General features: G+C 37.6%; 1 protein-coding gene across 1 annotated transcript in view; it reads left to right on the top strand.

The window, feature by feature from the left end:
* The window catches only part of LOC110836714 (A disintegrin and metalloproteinase with thrombospondin motifs 7), a 183,449-nt gene that overhangs the window by 10,137 nt on the left and 157,139 nt on the right, over window positions 1–16,173 (top strand). Inside the window, exon 2 of the mRNA XM_022078211.2 lies at window positions 5,856–5,954. Coding sequence (XP_021933903.2) covers window positions 5,858–5,954 — 97 coding nt within the window. The 5' untranslated portion in view covers window positions 5,856–5,857. The remainder of the gene's footprint in view (window positions 1–5,855; window positions 5,955–16,173) is intronic.

The following is a 16,173-nucleotide window of genomic DNA, read 5'->3' as shown; positions in this document are numbered from 1 at the left end:
TATAAACTGATTCAATACATACGTCACTGAATGCGGAACAAAACACTTAGTTCTTGCAGTTATCTTAGACAATGTAACCCTAATAATGTAATGTAATACTAATGTAATACTTAAAAGTATTTAATTATCAAATTAGTAGAACATTGTAATTCATTAAAATTGACCGCTTTTTCAAATGATTAGGAATTACTCTAAAGACTTATAGTCTGAATCAAATGTGTAATGTAGTAATGGATGAATGTGGCACCAACTCAGAATTTTTTAGGTATCAAGGTTTTCACGGCGGTGAGTCTGAAGATAGCTGTCTTCTGATTCATCGCCCTGATGATGGGGGCAACAAGGACCTCTGAAACTTCAGTAAACTTCTATCGGATTACACGACGCAACAACCCAGAAGACAGCCATCTTTACAATTATTTATTCCATAAAAATTTACATTTAAGTAAAAGCGAAAGCAATGAGACGTAGATAAACTAAGTTTTATATGTTATTTCTCGCTTAACCACGGTGAGGAAATAGAATGATAAATGTAAGAATAAAACGTTAGTCAATGAAGACAAGGCGCTGACAAATAATATTCTTCAGTGACAAGCACAAACATGGATCACTTTAAATCATTTCAGTCATCTAGAGCTATCTAGTTATCCAGTACACTGTTATTGCCTTCCCAGTGTCTGCTTGGTTGAATAATTAGAGAGACGGCTTACGAGAAAACTGATTGATGGGTTGGAGGCCATCTGCTCAAATGCTTTACAATCTGATGGAACCCAGCGATCAGTCACATGTGTCTCGTGGAAATTACTGCGAAATGATGATGGGAAACTTCATATGCAGACTATACAACGGCGTGAGATTACGGAATTATTCTGCTGTTAGCATACAAACGTGAATAATAATAGTTGGATAATCTGTTATCTGATACAACGATTTTCCATTTTCTACTAATAAGTGTTATCTTGACAGTGGCCAGTAAATATTATTACAGCTTTTACTTGCATTAAGATTTATTTAGGTAAATATATTACAAGAGAGAGAAATTAGTAATTTTTGTCCCAGTCTACTCAGTCGCATATAAGAGTGAAAGTTAATTCGTCTCTCTCTCTCTTTATTCTTTCCACATGTCTTACTCTCTCCCCTTTGTTCTTGACTTAATGATTACTTTACCTGTTTTATTTTTTAAACCACATGAATGCCGTCTCGTTGTTACAATTAACTCGTCATAAGCTCCCACATTTTCCAGCAAAAAACAGAATCATATGTATGTTCTCGTCGTCATGTCAGTTTGCAAAGTATTTGTAGCAGCTAGTAAATTCCGTTCCTGAGAGGCAGGAAACGTTGTATGCTTCTGCTACGTCCCTACAGAGGACGTCATGACACTCCAAATGCACATGGCTACCTCAAAGTATCAAGCAACGACAGAAAAGTGCCAAGATTAAACAATCTGTCTTAACGATATGTGTTTGTGAGATTTGTTATGTAACATTTGGAAACGCGTGTGCATACTATAAAATTTAATCCTCTTTACGTCCAGTAGAAACCTTTGGTCAGTTGAATGTTCGCTCTATCGTCCCCTCCCTCTTCGTTCTGCAGTCAAACTTCACATCCTTTATCCGTACTGCGGAATTCATTCTGTACCGAGTGGCAAGCAATTCAGTGAAGTTCTTAATCATATAATACGGTGCCTTTTTACCAAAGTTATGAACAGTTTAAAATATTCCGATAGTACGTCGAATTAAAGTGAAATGTAACTGTGATTTGTATACGGTGTAAACTGACAATCCTTAAGTATCTTTATGTATAATAATAAAACTGCTTTAATCTTTTTTTATATTTGTTAATGTCTCTCTGTCACATACAAGTTTATTTTATTATTAAGTAAGATCTAGCTACTTCTTAACTAACTCTGTGAAGCACAGTCCTTTCTGAGAAACTAAGAGTCGTCCAGGAAGCAAATTATAATAGAAGCTATGTTTTCTGTCTCGCGTCTGAGATTGCTATTACTTCTGAGGTACGTCCAAATCCTGAGGCGAATTCTGTTAGGTGATGACTTGCTCGTGTGTCTTTCAGTTGTTGACCTGCCCCAGGCTACAATTTGGCTGAGAGCATCTACACTAATTCACTGCAGGTTGAAAAGTAGTGGAGTAATAATGGGTGGCTTTGGGTGGGGGGGGGGCACCAAACTTTGCCATGTGAAGGATATACTCGGTAAGGAGGCGACCCTGCACGAAATCCACAACCTCTCGCACTTTCCTCAGACTCACACATAGCATCCAGTAGCACAGAAACGTAATGGACCTAGTCTTTACTCTCGGACCCAATCTCCCGTGACCTGAACCCATCTCCTATCCTCAATATCACCCGCCCTATTCTTTTCTTTTTCATCGAGTTAAAAAGAAGCTCACTTCCAGACCAGAATAGAAGCCTGTGATAAAAGCATGTTTTTCCTCTTCCTCTATTCCATCGGCATCTTTCAGTCTTTATCATCTCCGTCTTCTGGTCTTCTTTCTGTGGACGGTGACGTTATTAAGAAACACGGCCAACTCACAAATATAATCAAGGGAACTCTTTGGTATGCCCGTGGTCTGTGTACCGTAATAGTTGGACACGCACAGATTACTTGTTGAAAACTGAAGGAATTACTGAGAGAATAGCATGGGAGCTTGGAATTGTTGGATACGTGATTCTAAAAAGTAATTCACACTATGATTGTTTGTGTCATACTTTACAATGTAAGTGGTATTAGTACCCTTTTCTGTGGGCAGAGATTTGGAAAGGTAAGCACTTACTGGAGGTTTCCAAAATCGTTTCTTTAACAATTTTTCATGGCTTATTAACCTTGATATTCATCTGTAGCAAATATAAATCTGTTGTTATTAATACAAAATTATTTTTAAAATTTAATCACAGAACAACAAAGTTGGATATTGTTTATCGACGTATTTTGTTACAAAGACGTATCTTTCTTCGCGTGGATATTTTATATCTTAACGAGGTTTGCATTTTATGTCGTGTGTAAATTATTAGTAGTAATCGTTTCTTAAAGTAATAAATATTAATGAAGTTCAATTTCAGCCACATTTTAAAAGGTGTGATTGTTATGAACCGAAGTTAAGTTTGATTTAGTTTATAATCCAAATACAAAGTTAAAGGAAGTCCGTACAGTTGGTCTAGGATTAAGTCCTAGCTATGAATACAGATAGTGCGTTAATTTGTAGGTGGATAGTAAGAATAAACACTAAGAGTACAGGAAGCGAACTCCTGAACACATCACGTTCCATTCATTCAATTTCTGTCGACTAAATACCAGATAAAAAACTCTACCTTGCCTGGTGGAATTTTATTGTGGACATCTGCATATCTTCTGCATGACTGAAAAAGGAATGCAGAACTGCGAGACATAATCTACAAGCCACCGTCGCTTTGGTTTACTAAACACGTTGTGAAAGCTTATAAAGCGTCACAAAGAGACGCGTTTCAGAAACTGCGTAAAAAGAGCTAAGTATTGGACTTTGCAACTGTAACAGATCTTAATTCAACATTTAGAAGAAATGTGTACACCATAAACTGATTTATCTTTGTGATGGTAACGACAAAATTAAACTTAAATCATGAAATCTGCAATTGTGTTTACGTACGTTTTACTACAGAATAATGTAATGGCCCAATTGTTATGATACAAAATAATTATTATTGCATAACTTTTAAAAGGTTTCATTTGTTTTCTATCACCCAAACCAAATCTATGGAAAGATTCAAGAATAAATTTCAGAGTGCAAATTGCGTCAGGCAATAGAACCATAGGACAAGTATAAACATTTTAATTGAGCTTCTTATGACATATTATCTTACTATATAGAGGGGACAAGTAGATAAGATTATGTAACGAACATAGTGATGAGATATAATATTTAAGAGAAGCGACACAGTCTATAAACAGCACAAATTGTCTTCTAAAATCTCTACTGGGTTCTACAAGACTGGATCACAAACGAAGTGCTTCAAATAGTTAATATTATTAAATAATGTTAGTGAAATTTTAGGTTGTAAAATATAAATCGTTAATGTGCATAAACCAAATGAAGATATGTTGATTAGAAAATTTGGCGCTAAAATGTAAACTAATAATGCAAAGAGATCCTGAACGCCAGAAAGAGACTAGACGCACCTTCAGGATTCACTAACTGATATTTAAGCCTAATCCTTTGCGATATTTATTGTTGATATCCCCTCCTTAGCTGATAGATAAAAACTCTCCTGTTCGCTTTTTGATTTCCAGAAACTGAATGTAGATCTAACTTGAACATTTCTGTCTTCTGGGTTGATGCGCTGTGTAGTCTGGTCGATGTTAACCAACGTTTCAGAGGTCATACTGCCTCCATCATCAGGGCGATGAGTATGAAGATTTCTGTCTCCTGTGTTGTTGCGCTGTGTAGTCTGGTCGATGTTAACCAACGTTTCAGAGGTCATACTGCCTCCGTCATCAGGGCGATGAGTCTGAAGATTTCTGTTTTCTGGGTTGTTGCGCTGTGTAGTCTGGTCGATGTTAGCCAACGTTTCAGAGGTCATACTGCCTCCGTCATCAGGGCGATAAGTATGAAGATTTCTGTCTTCTGGGTTGCGCTGTGTAGTCTGGTCGATGTTTACCAACGTTTCAGAGGTCATACTGCCTCCGTCATCAGGGCGATGAGTATGAAGATTTCTGTCTTCTGGGTTGTTGCGCCGTGTAGTCTGGTCGATGTTAACCAACGTTTCAGAGGTCATACTGCCTCCGTCATCAGGGCGATGAGTATGAAGATTTCTGTCTTCTGGGTTGCGCTGTGTAGTCTGGTCGATGTTAACCAACGTTTCTGAGGTCATACTGCCTCCGTCATCAGGGCAATGAATCGCCCTGATGAAATCTTCATACTCATCGCTGTGGAAACTTCAGATCTTACATAGATCTGACATGTGAAATGCAGAAGCAGACTTTATGAATTTGTGTTTTTTGTATTCAGTTTTATATCTTGTATCAAGTTTTAAATTAATACTGTTTCGTCGTATTTATTATTCATTCCTTACACTTGGTCCGTGAAATCTACCATAATATGGATGGTCCTTCTGTAATTATGTCGCGAGAGATTTCTGTGCCTCCTTCAAGTGCATTGCTGTTGCGTCCTCGTTTCAGTGTGGTACAAGCTTACGGTGTGCGGTTCAATTTATGCTCTCTTTGACATTTGACTATATATTTAGATTAAAAGTGCTTACTATTTTTGCATTAATGGCTCTTTGTTGCTGTAAATACACGGTTCTCAAACGGGTTAAGGTGGGGCTGTTGAGGTGAATGTGTAGTATGAACCTTAGGGTTCTAATGGTGGTCTCAGTAGGCGGTCAGAAGAGTCGCGATGCATTATGGGTAATGGAGGAGTGTAGGTTGGTCGCGCGGACGACTTTCAACTCCCTGTCGCTCTTGGGTTTCTCCGGATTCCGCTCCATTAGCCTCTCGATGTTGTCATTCCCACCAACCGCCCTTTGCCGTGTTTCAACCCTATACATCATGCCATACCTTTGTTCAGCAAAATCCGGTAAGAAAACCACCGTTCTCACAACTATTGAATAAAGCGAGCCACCAATAGCGAGAGGAACTAGCCGCACTTGTAAAAATTTCATATTACAATCGATAAGTGCAACTGAAAGCAATTTTTATATGCAACTATACATTGCTCTTAGTATTGCGGGAATTAAACATTTTATGTTTTGAGTAGTGGATAGTAACATAGTTTATTTCGGCATCATCTTTGCAAATCGCATTGAAACTATACAATTTATAACATTTCTTGAATGTAAATTAAAAGTGTATAAATTAAACATCTTTATAGGGATGGAAGCCAGATTGCTGCCAAACGCATCAACACACAGACAGGAGACTGCGTGCGAAGAAATGTTCGTGCCTCGTCACCAGAATGCAGGATACAAAGGTATCTAAATCCTTAAAAATATGTGGCGATGTTAAAATAGCTTGGTATGACGGGGACAAATCAATATATTATTTTCGAAGACATGAAAAGAATATTAAATTCCAGAAATATTTGTTACTGTCAGAATCTTTCGTATTCTCGTCTGCTATCGAAAAACGTGAAGATTAAAATATATAAAACTATACTTTTGACTTATTTTCATATGGGTGCAGAGTTTAATCTGCACATTTAAGTGAAGAACACAGGTTAGGAGCTTTTGAGAGCAGGTTTACTGACAAATGAATTTGCTAAATTACAATTATTGTATTGTTCCAAATTATGGCATCAAATAAACATAAATGGTTGAAACAAAACATGAAATGCTCATAGAATTACGTGATTTAAAATAAATTGTCTGTCCCTTTATTTGTCGTAGTAATGAAATATTTAACGCGTTTCTTCTTAACACTGTTACGAACACCGCAGTAAATCAAGCCAGTGTACTCTGGTCACGAATCCCAAACGCAGCTCTTGATTTCCGAAAGATAAAATGGCTGTGGATAGCATTTCTGTAGGTGTTGCTAGAACAGGAAAGCGATGAACACAAAGAGGCCCGCTACTAGTGAAGGGAAGAGGGAATAGCTGCATGTAGCAGGCCCTTATCTCGATCCCCACATGATGTCCGTACAAATTTGAATTTCCGTGAAGCTTTATCAGATTTTTGATTCCCCCCCCCCCCCCAATATGATTGGCGGGGTAATGGGACATAGCCAATGTAGCGCACAGTAGGTCTAACTAATGCTATCGGAATGAGTACCGTCCAATACTGCATGATTCTGAAACTGAAAGGGAAATTGGTTTTGAAGTGAAAACGCAATTAGAGGAAAGGAGTAGCGGCTATGATAAAGGATCAATATGGTAGTTGTAACAAAGCCTTTCTGTCACACACATGCCGAAACAATGTTATTTACAGTAATTATACGATGCCATATAGCTACATGTTACAAATCCGTTGCGTCAAGCAATTAATAGTAATTACTAATAGCATCCGATTAACATTAACGCGCCTAATATTGCCAAATTGATAAACGAATTGTTTCTTATTGCACGTTATTCGTGTACTGTAAACTGTAGTCGTTATGTAATTTGTAAAGGTCAACGAAAATTTGTTATATATAGGTATTTTATCTGTTTATTGATTCCCCTGCTATTCTCCTATGAATTACGAATATCTTCCATTGAAATAGTTTTCTTTAAGTCATTAACTATAAAGTGTGTGAAAATTATTATTATTTGTTTTTGTTGTTACACATGATCAAAATTCAGAGTGTGTGCATAAATATATGCATATATCCACAAAAACCCAAGTAGCGTTTATCGTGTATAGATACACGGGAGCGTTTATATATGTGTTGAGGTCTAAATACCAAGAAACAGAGATAAATAAATGCGGAGAGTTCTTGATGGAGCCGATAAGTTTCTCCGAAACGTTGGTCACTGCTTTCAACATTACACTGCGTCACAAAAAGAATACCACAGTCAACGTAATTTGTAATACCGAAGTCTTCCATGTATGATCAACTGCTACACAAAGTCTGTTACGATTCATATTAAAACTGCATCTTGCGTGCAGTTTCCTTGACAGTGTAACCAAACGATAACATCAATTAAAGTGTTTTAATATTCTATGCGAACTTCATATTTAGTGTTTCTTTGAAAAGGGAATTAACTGCTTTCGCTCAACACAACCGTTTTCTTCATATGTTTCACTTCGTAACGAACAGCATTCTGTTCTACAGTTCCGGTTCTCATAATAAATTTCTTTACAGGAAGCTTGCGTAGTAACACAAGTCAAGCACTGTGTTACAAAAAAAAGGTCTTGAAGCAAAAGAACTTTTTTCACTGAGTACCTTTCATCCCTTTACTGAAAATGCTAACTAAACATTTTTTAATGAATATTCGTCCTTTCATGTTTTATCTTCTTCTTCTTAGTGAAACTCCGTCCTCGTTCCGTAGATTCACTGGAGCCCTATGTGAATGGAGAATGGGGGGTCTCAAATTTGAATTAACTTTAATCTGATTAGGAAGTTTGAAGATGTGACGAGGAATTGTTATTGTCAGTTATTATAACAGGATCACTCCTTGAGATGTTCGTTAAGCCACAATTACAGGTAATGAGTTTTAGTCAGAGCTCAAGGGTTTGTATTATTTGCTGTAGGACATAAGTTCGTAGCTTTAAACAAAGTTACGGTTATGCAAAGTGTTGTAAATATTTATATAATTAAAATTTACATTAATTTCGAAATACTTTTTATTAGTTAGTTATGCATTCCTTTATTAACTTGTTTCGGTTCACAATTCCACATTTAACCATACCGTTGGATCATGGTTCATTATCAAATTCCAGAAACACAAATAGAAGCATGATGCTGGAATGGGCTGGGTGTAATAATCACAAATTACTTGTTTTTCTCCTAGCAAAACACCAAATGACACATGCCAAGATCACAAAATCATTTTAAGAAAATATTACATAAAAATGACAACGAAGGAGTCACACTTTCATTGTCTGAAATTTTGGACTGGTCTTTTTAAGGTGACCAGTTGTGCTTTCACTGTCTAAAACATTTAATACACATGATGCTTCATCAGTTGGCTCTGAGGTCGTCTTCAGATAAGATATATCTAAGATATTTGTTTTTAATATTTTACGCTCGCGACTTAAGCGTCCCGGGAAGTAGTTTCCAAGATTCAGGACAACGGAAAACCCGGGATCAGGCTCCAGCAGAATTCGACCTAACAATGAAACTACGTAACGCCGTAATGTATAGACTACTTCTCCGTCATAAGTGATGCGCGGGCTATTCTAGTTGCAGAATGCAGGCGTTTCCTAGAATCGAACGCGAGAGGGTTTCTTTCACAGGTAGGTCTCTCGTACATCCAAACAGCTCCGTTCGCAAATCGAAATGTTTAAAGCACACATATATCTGCTCTCAGTTTGATAAGCGACTTTGTTTCAAATATTACTGAGATTTGAATTTACTGCATCTTCAGACCACTATCTTATGTTCGTTCCAGTGTTGCATTAGTTTTGCATTGGTTCCTTCCTGCTCAGTGTTTTACTCGAATTTCCCTTCATTAAGTTGCAGTGTTCACCTTTAATTTAAAGCAGTAGTTTTTACCCCCCACCTTCACGAATTCTTTGCAACTATGTACACGCTTTTCTCCAGTTAGGATGACTTTATTTCATGTGCTCGTATAATATCTCTTTATAATCGGTTAATCTACATTCAGCGACAAATTTTAACTTGCTCGTACTACCTGTATCTAAATTTTGGTCTTCTGGGTTGTGACGCCGTACGGTTTTGTAAGTGGTTACCAATGTTTCGAAGGAATGTACAGCTCGTACCTTCAGGTTCGCCTTCTTATGTTATTACTTCATTAATTATTTTTGTTTATGCCTTTATAACAGTTCTTGTTTTATAACAATTGGACCGTGTTTCAAATTTTATATGTAGACTAACCTATATGCAATTTTAGTAGAAGTAATTTTTGTCTAAATAGAGATTCTTGAACTTGGTGTAAAACACAGAGAAAATATACTTTTCATCAGTTTTAATTATGTTTAGTTTGAGATGGATAGACGTCATAATAGTAGATTTATACACTAAAACGTCAAACAGATTTGATACTAATTCTCGTTTTGCACCAAAACTAAAGCAAAGAAGCATTCAGTTCTCATTTACGCCGAGTGATATTCTTCAATCTCTCTATGCAAATTGAAGACATCAGGAGCAGCGTTCCTCTGGCAGTTAATGGCACCTGGTATCCTAAACGCCGCTTTTACTTCAATGATTCGATAACTTTGTACAAAAAAACACTTTACTCTCTTTTTCTCGATAGCATCTAAGTCCCTTGCCTAAGTGTTGATTGCTGAGAAGCTTAAAGTTTTCCATTTCACCGAGCGTAAGGGAGGGATTTTTTACTCCAATGCACACCATAGCTCAGTCGCAAAGAACAAGACTTTCGATGTGACACAGCGATGCAGATGAAGATAAAGAATAAGTTCTATTTCTCTATTCCGGAATAGACCCTAAAATTCGACACAAGTTGTCGTCTAGTGAGAAATTACAACTGAGCTTAGATAACTCAGCTGACATTAAGAAAAACATGTGCTTTTGGTTTCAGTCATGGAGCAGGTAAAAGTACAGAGGGCTAATTTAAAATAGAATAAGTGTTGTTCGTAGGTTTTCGCGGCTGAATTTCGATGTGTAACTTCGGCTTTCGGTTGTAGGACGTGAAGAATGTTAATTTTTAATAACATCTCGGCAAGCATTGAAATTTCCGTCTTCAAAGTAAACGTTTAGTGGACGATATTTGGGAGACACCTACTGCCTACCCCTTACAAGGGTTCCAGAACTCGCTCCATTACACACTGACCTTGAAAATAAGTGCAGTATTTCTGAAACGTTGATGCATACTCAACATTCTACACGGTCCACTTCCGAAAGCTGAAGTAACACAATGGATGTAAACCACGTCCCCGACTGTCATCAAGACAGTTGGGTCGTCTAAGGAGCTCGAAGAACGACCAGAGCTCGGCTAGACCGAGTGAAATCGAATTACCGTCTTCAGAGAATAAGAAGTATGGTTGGCATGTTTTACTTATAAATTTCTCAAAATGTCACATAACTTGTTTTTAAATATATTTTATCGTACAAAGTTTATGATGTAAGTGTATATAGTGAATTTTTTCTTAAACCTGAAAACTAGCACAGCTAGTATGTTTATATATTTCGTACCACATTATTCCACTTATAAAACTGTAGTTACGTTGATACTCCGCTTACAGAATTTTATTACTTGCTTCCATAGTTAGAAAAAAACAAGAACTCGTGTGTCTTTAAGTGATTACGCTCTACATTTTAGTGCCTGGCTTCATATGTACTTCCTTTAATTCGACATTAAAGACTGGACAGATATGAAAATAGTATATAGTTTATATAGTAGTTTATAGTAAGCAGCATATTCAGGATATTCTCCCTGAACTGAGGCAACGGACCAGTGCGCTCTATAAACATTGCAGCACACGACCGAGTGTTCGAACTGAGCATGATTGCTATCATGAAATAACTCACTGCGGCAAACAGGCTTATCAGTGTTTGTTCTCCTAAAAATCACAAAGGCTAAAGCTCACTTCGCTTTTACCTGTGTACTTTACAGCCCATACGAAACCAAAAAAAGCACTTTTTCCTATCGTTCCTCTCCTCTGCCTCTCCGCCGTTGTACTGGGCGCTTTCGTTTCCAGAATGACGCAGTAATGGTTTGGATTTGTTGTGGGAGGGGGGGACGCTAAAGAAAGGGAGTACTGGAGAGAAGGAAGCGTCATAGAAACTGCACCAAAAGAAACAAGCGGAAGGAAATAAGAAAAAAATTGCATGTGGTAAAAAAGACAAGAAAATGTATATAGACTTTTGTAGTCGTTTCTAACTTCTCCAAGCGTTCGCTTAAGTTGCTCGTATTGGAACAGTTCGAATCTTTCTGGGTGATTTCAAGAAATGCCCGACAGGCAACTGGTAATAGGTTTAGTACATATACACTTTGTTGTCTCCATTTCTGCAAGACACAACTTTTTATGAAGTATCACAATGCAGAAATAAACAGTTTGAGGCTCCATTGTGCACTACAAGAGTGACCAAAGCAAAATTCCAAAACTAGAATGATCGCTTTCACAAACAGTTTGTTTTGAAGTTTACACAAAAGTTATTCTGAGCCATACAGCGTGGTCTTGTACAGGCTGAGGTATATAAACTCTGTGACATTTTTCGGCTGACAGATTCAGACTGATGCAGGGGATTCTTCATGGGCTAATACATATGAAACATATATACAGATACTGTAAAGGGTTGATATGTTGCTGTCCAGAATTATCAGGACGTTGTTCAGTCCTCAGGACAAAGGTAAACTGAAATATATAGTTCATGGTTGAAGGAGTATACTCCTATGATGACCACAGAGAACAAATATAACCCTTTGATAAATCCAGTTACATTTCTGTAGCGTTATCGAATGTCACTGCCTTTTATACAGGAGGTCCCAGTTTTGAATCTCGTCAGAAAGACTGGCGATCCTAACCGATACTTCTCGTAGTATTTTCCAGGCTTCCCGAAAAAATGTCATAAGAGTTTCTTACAATAAGCCACGAGGGCTTCCTTCCATATCCTTTCCCATTTATCTTTCACAAATCATTGTTTCGTATGACTCCGCATAACCTGTGTAGATAAAGAAGCGTCGTTAAATAAACAGCGATAATTAATTAAATATTCGGTTATTGTGACTCTCTGTAATATCGTCAGCCAAATCAAATTTTCGATAAGCTATGTTTGGTATGGTAAAATAAAATAAAATAACGTGCAAACGAAAATGGCCTGATCGAAACTTCTAGCAGTTCTTCTCGAGAAGCTAATTGTCGCTCGGCGAGACAAAATATTTGCATTTTAAGGACCCTAAGATCGAAACTTCAACAACATGCCACTAGGCCTGTTCTGAGTCAGATTTGTCTTATCCTCATACCGTAATTTTATAAGATCTATCTTAATATTTTTCTCCCATCAACGCCTAGGTTTTCCAAATTGTCTCTTTCCCTTCGGGCTTTCACACCAAAATGTTTTATCCCTTTCCAAACACAACATTGATTTCCTTGTTTTGAACTTCATGAATACTTGAATTTATATTTGGTCAAAAGATCTCAAATAAAATTACCTGGACACGCAATTAACATCAACTTTATCTTTTTTTATTTTTATGTACATTATGCAAAGAAAACTTGAACAGGCATTTAGCCCGTTCACAAAAAACAGTTTAATTATACAATTGATATTGTAATTATACAAACAATATTTTGTGAGATTTGAGGTTTTCACAGCGGTGAGTATGAAGATTTCTGTCTTCAAACAATATTTTACTATAATACGTATAGTGTCACTGAGAGGATATAATTCTGATGATATTACACTTACAGCTTTTCTAATAGTGTCGCAATACAAGCGGATACGTGAACAAACCCAGCGATTATTAATTTTACTCCACACAGTGGCGGTATTCGCAATTTCTCGTAGTCATTGTCTTTCAAGTTACGTGTACAACCGCCACAGGAAAATTCCTTTTTCTTAAATCCAGAGTAAAGCTAAGACCTGGGCTAAACTCGCCATGGGAATATCGACAGACCAGAAATCACCGAGATCGTCTTCAGCTTTTCGATTTCGGGGTCCTTCGTCACGAGATTTAAAGTGCCTTTCGCAGCTACAGTGCACGCCCAAGCATAAAGCTTTCAAGTTTGACGTATATTAAGTGACACAGCTGCGTTTAGAGGACTTCTTAACTTGTGCAGGCGGCTTCTCTTTCCATAGCGTGTTTCTTTCCTGACATGTTGTTTTATAAAGAATGAATGTTCATTCAATGCCTTCGTATGTTCTTATCTTACGCAGTCCTACAGAACCTATTAAAGTCTCTTGTACTGATCTTCCTGCAAGCGCTTGGTGTTGCAATATGGCACAACCTCACCGTGTGCTATGCAAAAACCGACTAAAAGCCGGTTAATAGTGTGGTTATATAGGATACAGCCTTCGTAAAAACAATGTAATGGCGTACAGCCACCATCATAAATTGAAGTATGGAATAAGCCGTAGGACAAAGGAAAATAAATGTACAAAGAGAGGGAGGAAGGAGAGAAGAAACAACACATGCCGGAAGGCGAAATAAAGATTACTCTTTTCAAGAAAGGATGTCTAACGTTTGTTGCGTGGAACTGATCAACAGAATATTCGAATGCATTGAACTTTCAGTCTATATAAGTGGCTCGATGAAGCTAAGTTCTCTATCCCTGAGAAGCTGATAGTCCCTCAGCTAGTCAAGAAGTTTCCCGTCTCACACTGAACCAATAATTTCCAGGGTCAGCAATACATTTGTACATAACTGGCTGCCATAAGTTTTTTATTAAGGCCGTTCTTTACCAAATTCATATATCCTGAATTTTGCGTGTTTAAAAACTTCTTAACTTGTGTTTAAATGGAATTACTACTATTTAATTCTGTAGAGTAGTCTTGAACTACTACTACCTTCAGACAAAGTTGCATGACAACCTTCACATAGTACATACTTTAAAATCATTATTCATGTTAGCCAATTATTTGCCTTCCGATACAAAGTATGTAGTAGATTTGAGACAGTTCCCAAGTTCACGATTTTCTTTATCTGAAACGTGCGCCTATAAACGAATAACCTCTGCTCTAAAATCTTGTGATAGAAGACCCATTCCTTCCACGGGATAGAAGGAGTGTGTCAATAAGCCAAAATTCGCCAAACTTACCGCGCCACTTCAAGTTAACTCGCCTTAACGGACGGACGTTACCGCGTTCCTACTTACCTCTCGCTGATAGTCCTACTGCATTTCCTCTATCGGTCAATTTTTCAAGCAAATCTCGTTTCCGCCGGTTCAGCTGCCCCCCCCCCTCCCCCAGATATTGGCAGCGACCTCGTTCCGAGATAAAGGAGGCCGCTTCACCCTCGAAAACTCAATCAGTCGTCTGGAAAACGAGACATCAAATTTTGTGTAGATTTCGAAACCTATTTTGGCCTCTTCTCCTTTTAAGTTTTATTTCCTTTCTCCATCTCCCTCATTGTTTTATAAAGATACAGGGACCCGTTTAAACTCGTCTCTTAAGGCCATTCTCTGTAATGTGTCGACGAGTATTTTTTTAAATAAAGAAAATAACGTTATATTTTACATCAAACTTTGTTAAATGTAAGTTGTTTGGTAATAATTGTACTGTAGATTATGTCTGTGGTTTTATATTTATATAAAATTTTGACGCTGGGCAATTTAACCTTAAATTTAATATTGATTCTCTCAATTTATGAAAAGTTTTAATGAATTACTTTCAAGAAGTAACAAACCTCTGTCCCTTATTGGAATACACAGTATGTAATTATATGTGTTTTATAAAGACTATCGGTATGTGATTTCGTAAATTGAAAACTTCCTTGTTTTAATTTTCAAATTGTTTTTGTCTACACAAATAAACATATTTTTAAAAGCTGTAAGGCAAGAGGATTAGATAAGCAGGAACGTCGAAACTGACATCCACGTTCACTTTTGGTTAAAGCAGGTCCTGACTAAGGAACAGACGGAAGGGATTGACACAAGAGAAACACATACAGGATTGTCGTGGAAGGTTATGGTGCAGGGTACGCCATCAGACTGTTAAAGGAAGCCATCAGAATTTGTTGCATCCCAACAATATAGACAGGGACAGCGGATTCATACTGAACCAGGATGGAAGCCCTCATTACCAGCCAGATTAAAAGGAAACGTGTCGGATAATGACACACTGTGGAATGAAATTTGACGTGTTCATACCTCATCCACGTTGGGGATGTAACGTTTCTGAAACTCTGGTACTGTGCACTGATCATTTGCTCCATTTAGCGAGTGCAGAAACCCCGAAAGATGCCGAACGTTCCGTCTTGAACAGACCACGTAAGAATAACGTTTGTGATGGAAGCGTCCAGCCTCTCCGAGGGCACGCATGCTTGTATGTTGGTTCGCTTAATAAATCGAACCCATGTTCCGAATGTTCTGACTGATCCATACACAGAAGTTATTTATCATGGATGCATTCTTTGTGCTCTTAACTGTAGGCATATTTTGTCATAACCGTTTTGTCAGTGACGGTTCATCAAACATCTGGGATGCTACGTCGTGCAGTTTTCATAGGTGCTTGCTGCCTCCATCAACAAGGAAATGTTCAATAAAACCGCGCGCGAGGAACTGTTCCAGGAACCTTGCACCACGCCTGTGCAAGATCACTGACAATATTCGAGAAAAGTCGATGGTCCAGCTAGGGCGAGCGCGCCATCGCTGTTTATCTGTGCGTGTGTTTCTTAACTTGTTACAATTCCTGTACCGGTACAGAATTCTTTATGTTTTCTATCATTCTTACGAGATTGTATGATGACGTTGCTTGGAGTTAAAAACAGTTCGTGAAATGTGTTACATATCTAAATAAACTTAGTCCGTTAAAAAAATTCTTCCTTTCGCTTAATACAAAATTGCATAGAAAAATCTGTAATAGAATGCATTAAGTTTACTCAGTCCATGTCTCATTTCAATGGAGTTGGTATTTTCAGAGAAAATGTGACATATTTAGTAGCCTATAACACAGCCAGCGAAGGCTCATAA

Source organism: Zootermopsis nevadensis, unplaced genomic scaffold, assembly GCF_977971745.1.
Source record: "Zootermopsis nevadensis isolate Lab colony 2312 unplaced genomic scaffold, Znev_1.0 Znev_ptg000061l, whole genome shotgun sequence".
Lineage (NCBI taxonomy): Eukaryota > Metazoa > Arthropoda > Insecta > Blattodea > Termopsidae > Zootermopsis > Zootermopsis nevadensis.
Note: the sequence above shows the minus strand (reverse complement) of the source record. Positions and strands in the feature narration are given on the sequence as shown.